General features: G+C 42.3%; 1 protein-coding gene across 2 annotated transcripts in view; it reads right to left on the reverse strand.

The window, feature by feature from the left end:
• Window positions 1–323: 323 nt before the first annotated feature.
• Window positions 324–7,274, reverse strand: part of TBC1D22B (TBC1 domain family member 22B) — a 59,367-nt gene continuing 52,416 nt past the window's right edge. For both annotated transcript variants that reach the window (XM_085863525.1, XM_085863524.1), the window contains 2 exons: window positions 2,635–2,730; window positions 324–2,277 (listed from right to left, as the gene is read on the reverse strand). In XM_085863525.1, the coding sequence (XP_085719651.1) occupies window positions 2,149–2,277; window positions 2,635–2,730 (225 nt within the window). In that variant the 3' untranslated portion in view covers window positions 324–2,148. The remainder of the gene's footprint in view (window positions 2,278–2,634; window positions 2,731–7,274) is intronic.

A 7,274-nucleotide genomic window follows, 5' to 3' on the forward strand; every position in this document is an offset into this window, starting at 1 on the left:
TGGACAGGAACCTGGGAAGGGGGTGGGGGACAAAACACGGAACAACCAGAGAGTGCAAGACCAGAAAGGAGGAGGGAGAAGACAGAGACCACCGACTTGTCTGAGATGTGAAAGTGATAGGCCAATAGACTCAACTTCATTGCAGGAGATCCCAATTGATCTTGAAGGCCTTAGTTTTCACGGTGTTGAGACTCTTTAATCGCAGTTGGTGAACAAAACATTTTTCATATTTGTCCTCAGTAAAATATTTCACCAGAGGCTTGATTGATTGTCAACTTCACAATTAATGTGGTCAAAAATGAGCAAAGCAGGACATCCAAGCCTTGTGGTATAATGCGATTTATTTTACGTTTAAGGCATATACATCCTCAGGGTTAGATACCAACCCCATCTTCTCCAATACATAATGTCGGGCTGCTCCCAGCGTATTTACAAGCAACCAACCTTATGTACAGCATTTCGAACACAACACAAACCTCCAGGCATTCTCTCACCAAACACCCTCCCCAAATCATCCAAAAGTCTAATTAACTAAAACCTTTTGTAGCAGAAAATTAGCAACAACAAAATGATATCGCAATGATAAAAAGTCCAAATCACTCAGTTTGATAATTGGAAGATCCACCGGCACAAGTATATATATATATATATATATATATATATATATATATATATATATATATATATATATATATATATATATATATATATATATATATATATATATATATATATATATATATATATATATATATATATATATATATATATATATATATAGCGAAGTTTCTTAACTACAGACAAAAACCTGCTGCACACAACAATGATAGAAAAATTGCTGTGGGGTTGTTCGCAAAGGTTCCCACTTAGCAAGCGTTAGCATAACGATGTAAATTTAGTCACTTTCGACAATTAAAATTCATCATTTAATCGTTTCATCGTATTTACAACAAACCAAGGACCGTAAAGTGTTGGAGTTCACCGTACGTTTTGACCTGCAAGCCATACTGTGAAACACACGATGCGTTTTAGGTTCTCCACGACGCCTACACCTTCACGATTTAGCTTATGGGAAATATTCCTTCACAGATTATATAAATAATGACAACGCAAGTGATTTTCATTTGGGAAGGGGTGGGGGACATGGAGGGAGGGATGTGACGTCGTAGGACAGGCGGAGGCGTGGTTCCATCCCGGCACGTTTACCGCTTAAAATGCAGCGGGCTGCATACGGTCCCACGCCGTGTTGCACGGTTGAATAACACAATGTGGTAAAAATTATGAACAATTACGACGACTTTAGTCTGGATTTTAAAAAGGGTAGTTTTCAACACTCACGACATCTTGGACGAACGGAAAAGTGGGGGAGAAAAAAAAAAATGAAACGAGGCAGGATTTGAAGGTCTTTTGAAATCCCAAACATTAATTCACATTTTTCAAACTTATCATTGCATTTGAAAAATGTTACCCCCATTTGAAGCACACACACACACACACACACACACACACACACACACACACACACACACACACACACACACACACACACACACACACACACACACACACACACACACACACACACACACACACACACACACACACAACGGTACAGCAGTCACAGGAGATGTAATGGGCAGCCAGATACACCCTGGCTAAATATGGGAGTGTTAAAAAAAAAACCAAAAAAAAAAAACAATGACCTCGTAAGTTTATAAAAAAAACAATTAGTTTGAGACCGACTCGGGGAGAAGGAGGAAAGGGAGTGGGGGACATTGTAGACAATGCCACCACCCTAATGGATCATGGCAATGCCTTGATAGATATCCCAGCCGAGTCCATTTGCAAAGACCTACTTGTGTCATCATAGCATAGACTAGATGAAACTTGAACGAGAGAGTTTGCAAGATCTCCTTAACGAACCTTCCCTGCTCCATACAACATTAGTTTCCCAACGTTACCTTCCTGGGCTTAACACGTACACATGAACAACCCTTCTTTCGACTTCCTTTAGCAGCAGGGAAAAAAACCAACGATCATTATGGGGGATTTTAAGCTCCTGCTCAATTGAGCACCGAGAAAAACCACACAACTGCTGATGATTGTTGATTGGTGCATGCTCACCACCACCACCACCACCACCACCGGTTAACGGCGGTAGTGATTGGGAGCATCCGCAAACATGAATTTGAGCCGGTACGCTTCGGCGAGGAGAAGGCTGACCTCTTCGTTCCCCCAATGCATTGTGGGAAGATTTTGCAGTAGTAGCATCAGGCCCTAAAGGAAGTAAAATGTAGAAAGGAATGAGAGAACAGGATGCTCCATACTTTGAGGGGTTGCGATTTATACGCATATTTTACCTTTGGGGTCGAAAGAGAAAAGGGGAAGCAAAATGAGATTTGAGAGGAATGGAATGGAGGATAAGAATAAACACGAGATGAAAGGAAGTGCTGAAGAGGGGGTGATGGGAGTGGCAAGTGATCAAATTACCTTGAAATAACAATGTTCCATTTTTAATAAAATATCAACCTCTATCTCTTTGCCATCTTGACATCACTTAATGTTTAAATTTAATGAAGAGCCAAAAACTCACAATTAAGCTTCATTTCCAATGAAGTACAGTTCATTTCATACCTGGAAGTCCTTTTCGCTCAAGATTTCTTTGCGCCAGTGGGTAAGGAAGGCGGCACACACGTACAGGTGGAACTGGGAAAATCCTTCTGGTTCAGCCTGTGGACAAGCATCAATTATATGCCTTCCAAGCCAGATATGATCACCTTTGTGGCTGGATTATGTAATGGCTTTAGTGCAGACATCGGAGGTGCGCGATTCAACCTTTCCACCATCTCGGGTCATCCTCCATTCCAACTTGTGATATTTTCTGCCCTCATTAAGCCTCTCTCAAATTTGCAGGTAGCCATATTTCCTTTCCCCTTCTATCTCCTCCTGGTCATTCATCCCTTTGTTTGTTGCACCCACATGTCCGACTGCTCCATTGTCAGTACGTGACCTCCTACCTTCTGTCTATTTCATGCATTTAGATTTTGAATAAAAGTACTGTAATTAAAAAAAGTGAGGGCCTCGGCCGATGTTCCACAACACGGTCAAGGATGGCTGTGGACGCCTATTAGGAGTAATCATGATAATAAAATCTGAACTTTTGGCACTGTTGTTAATACCAAACTCAAGCAAAACCTTCAAAAAGCATAATTTGCACGTCATTTTTGAATATACAATAAATAGATGGCCTCCTTTAGGATAATCCGACGAGGCCAACATTGGTGAATCGACCATGTTGAAAACTTTTGAGAAGCAAAGTGTTTAAGGCAATAAATAGTAAGATACTGGACCGACTGGTGGATGAAGTGCATATATAATCACAAAGTACTGACCTCATCAGATCATCTACAAATAACAATCTACATATAAAGGGGGGAAATAAAGTATTGTTATGGAAATGATATTTAAGGGTCAACAAAACTGTTTAGTAGAATGACAGTTATTTCTTAGCATTTGTTCAGATAAGCATGACGTACCATTTGTGCAATAGATACGAATTGCATATATACAGTGATAGATTTGTTTTACCAACCCTACTGAACCCTCTGGCTGTCGCTATTAATGTTTTCCTCTATTTACATGTCTTTACAAAAGTGCACACTAGAGCTTTGCGGCTCAAGAAATGAAAATGTACAGGTGTGGGGAAACAGCATTTACAAAGTCGGCAATTGCCTCGACACAGGAGCTCGCTCACGCAGCCCAGCACGCGGCCAGATCGGCAGCTGATCGTGCAGGCGGTTGAGTGTTAACGGATGCTTTGAAAAAGATTGAGCTTCTTTGATGTCAGTTGGCAAAACAGCTGACACAGAGGCGGTTGACCGTCACTTCTCTGAGAGAGAGCGAAAGAGAGAGACATGGGAGCCAAGAGAGCGAGAATTACTCCGAGAGGAGAGACAGGAGGAAGGAGAATGTGCGAGTCTCTGAATGTGTGGAGCTAAGTGTTCCGCACTTGTAAATATTTAATCCCCAGAGCAGAGGGCTTTGAGGGAACAACAGTTATGGAGCTTTAGGAGTTTTTATGCCGGGTTGCACCAGAGAGCTCCTGATAACTCTGCTTCCGAGCTTGCCTCTGGGTTTGCAATTGACCGATCAGCCTTGTTATTTGTATTCCCTGTACTGTGTTCTTGTCGAGTGAGTGAACGGGCCCGAAGATGAGAACTGTGAAGAAATGTGCAACATTTGGGTTGTCCGAGGGCAATAAGGGATAAATGGGTTTATTTACCGATTCATTTATATTTGTTTATTGTATACTGGCTGTTATAACTTCTACCACCGATAGTAGGCAGTGGTTATGTTTTCACCCCGTTTGTCTGTCTCTCTGTCTCTCTGTGAGCAGATTCGGACAAAATTTGGTGGGCAGGTTGGGTGTGTGACAACTAAATGATTAGATTTTCGTCAAGATCCAGATAATCAGCAAGTCCTCGCTACCCGGAAGTTCGCATATCGTAGTTTCGATTATTCGCAATTTAGTTTTAATGACCAATTTTTCAATTATCGCGAACATTTTATGCCTATCGTAATGTCATTGCAAGGAAAAACGCAAAAAAAAAAAAAACTTTCCAACTGCCAGCAAAAAACAACAATCACACAGGATGCGCATAAACACACTTTCACTTTACTGCGCATGTACCGTACGCTGTGCTGTTTTCTCTTCACGCTCGCCTGCATACCTTCCAGTATGAATCCCAAGCGACCCACAAGTCTTTTGCCGAGCACACCTCGTTTCAAGAGACAACGAAAGGCTGTCACATTGAAGATAAAATTGGATATAATTAAAAGACATTAACGAGGTGAAGGGACAACGGTAATCGGCTGCGCGCATGCAATCGCTGCATCGACTGTACATTAGATCATTCAAAGTTCGGCAAAGATAAAGAAAATATCACAGATTGCGACCAGTTCGAGTGCAACGACACGAACGAGAATGAGAGATGGTGCCATGCACAACATGGAGCGTTTATTATGTTAGTGCGGACCGCATCAGAGTTTCCAGCAAAGTTGAAGAAGATGATTGAGGAGGGGGGTTACGCACCGAAGCAAGTCTACAATATTGACGAAACCGGATTGTTTTGGAAAAGAATGCCCTCCCGTACATACATTGCACGAGAAGATAAGACTGCTCCAGGGTTTAAAGCAGCAAAGGACAGGCTGACCTTATTACTCGGTGGACATGCAGAAGGGGATGTAAAACTCAAGCCGCTTCTTGTTTACGATTCTGAAAACCAACGAGTGCTAAAGGGTTGCCTCAAGCCACAACTTCCTGTAATATGGCGGTCAAATACAAAGGCTTGGATGACTGGGGCATTGACCCACGATTACGTGATCAATTACTTCTCCAATCATGTTGAGAAGTACTCCAAGGAGAACAACATCGACAACAAATCTTTGCTGCTTGTAGACAATGCTCCTGCCCATCCTCGGCATATGGAAGACTGGTGTGAAAAGGTGCAGGTAGTATTTTTACCACCAAATACTACCTCACTTTTACAGCCTATGGATCAGGGAGTTATTGCTGCTTTTAAAGCCTATTATGTTAAGCATACCATGCTGTAGCTTATCAAAAAAAACTGATAAGGACAAGCTATCAATCAAGGAGTTTTGGCGAACATACAACATAAAAATGGCTTTGGAAAACATTAAGGATTCGTAGGCGGAGGTGAGTGCCTCCACAATGAACGCTGTGTGGAAAAAGTGTGGCCCGAGTGTGTCCACAATTTCACGGGGTTTGCTGATGTTCCGTTGATTACAAGTCAAATTGTAGACCTGGCGCAGGAGGAGGAAGAGGAAGAGGAAGAGGAAGAGGAAGAGGAAGAGGAAGAGGAAGAGGAAGAGGAAGAGGAAGAGGAAGAGGAAGAGGAAGAGGAAGAGGAAGAGGAAGAGGAAGAGGAAGAGGAAGAGGAAGAGGAAGAGGAAGAGGAAGAGGAAGAGGAAGAGGAAGAGGAAGAGGAAGAGGAAGAGGAAGAGGAAGAAGAAGAAACACCTTCATCCAAGCATCTCACCATGAAAAACCTCAGCCAAATCCTCAGCTCGTTTGAAAATGCCATAGAATTTGTTATCGAGCAAGATCCAAATCTTGAAAGGAGCACTGATTTTAGCTGTGTTGTTAATGATGCCCTTTGCTGCTACAAGGAACTTTACGCAGCAAAGAAAAAGAAAGCCATCCAGCCCACTCTCCATGCATTTTTCCAAGCCAAAAGATGCAGCACCAACTCCATCCATCATCCAGGATGCTCCTTTAACCGGCTGCCAAGAGACCATTCCCGCTGGTGAAGAAAGTGACAGCACAGTGTCAAGTGAAGAGGGGGAAAATTCTGCCACTCCGCAAGTGTGACTTGTCCACCGCAATCAACTCCGTTCCTCCAGCCTCGGGGTAAGTCGCCACTACTCGAGGAGTGCGTTTTGTTTATGTCAAAAAAATTTGTGTTTATGTCCAAAAAATTCCGAGCCAAAAATGCATCCCCCCTTTAACACATTGGTTTCTATGGGAAAATATGTTTTGTTTAACACAGTTTCGCTTATCATAAGGTTTTCCAGGAACGCAACCCTTGCGAAAAGCGAGGACTTACTGTACTGGAATTTTAAAAAGCAATTCTTCACCATTGAAAGATGGGCTAAAAACGATATATAAACATATCTCAAAAAGTTGTGGACGGATTTGGACGAAACTTGGACACGGGTGTGTGACAAGGAAGAATTGATTCACTTTTAGAGAAAATCCGAATCTAGATCTGGATAGGACAATTATTATTATATTTTTAAGTGATTCTTCACCATTGAGAGATGGGGCTAAAAACGATATATAGCATGATATTTCAAAACATTGTGGGCAGATGATGACAAAACTTGATGGATAAGTTGGTTCAGTGACAAGAACAAGCCAATTCGATTTTGATTCAGGTCTGGATCCAGATCTGGCTTATCCATCCATCCATTGGGACCATATTCTGTGCAGAGCGTTGGTGCTGCCTAAGCAGTCTTCTGGGCTATTGAGCACAATCCTGGATGGGTCGCCACTCTGACACAGGATACCAGCATTTTTGCCGACCTTGGAAGGATGACAGGCTGAGTCAACCCTACCTGGCATTAATTACACAGCCAAGTGGGATTTGAACTCAGGACCCTGGGATCCGAAGCGCTGGCCTATTATTGGTATACAAAACGTAAACTGTTCAGCCTGGTGGAGGTACGTGTGTTACCGAGTGCCATTCTAGTTT

This window comes from Eptatretus burgeri, chromosome 18 (assembly GCF_056783735.1).
Source record: "Eptatretus burgeri isolate ZD-2024b chromosome 18, Ebu_testis_v1, whole genome shotgun sequence".
NCBI classification, from domain to species: Eukaryota; Metazoa; Chordata; class Myxini; order Myxiniformes; family Myxinidae; genus Eptatretus; species Eptatretus burgeri.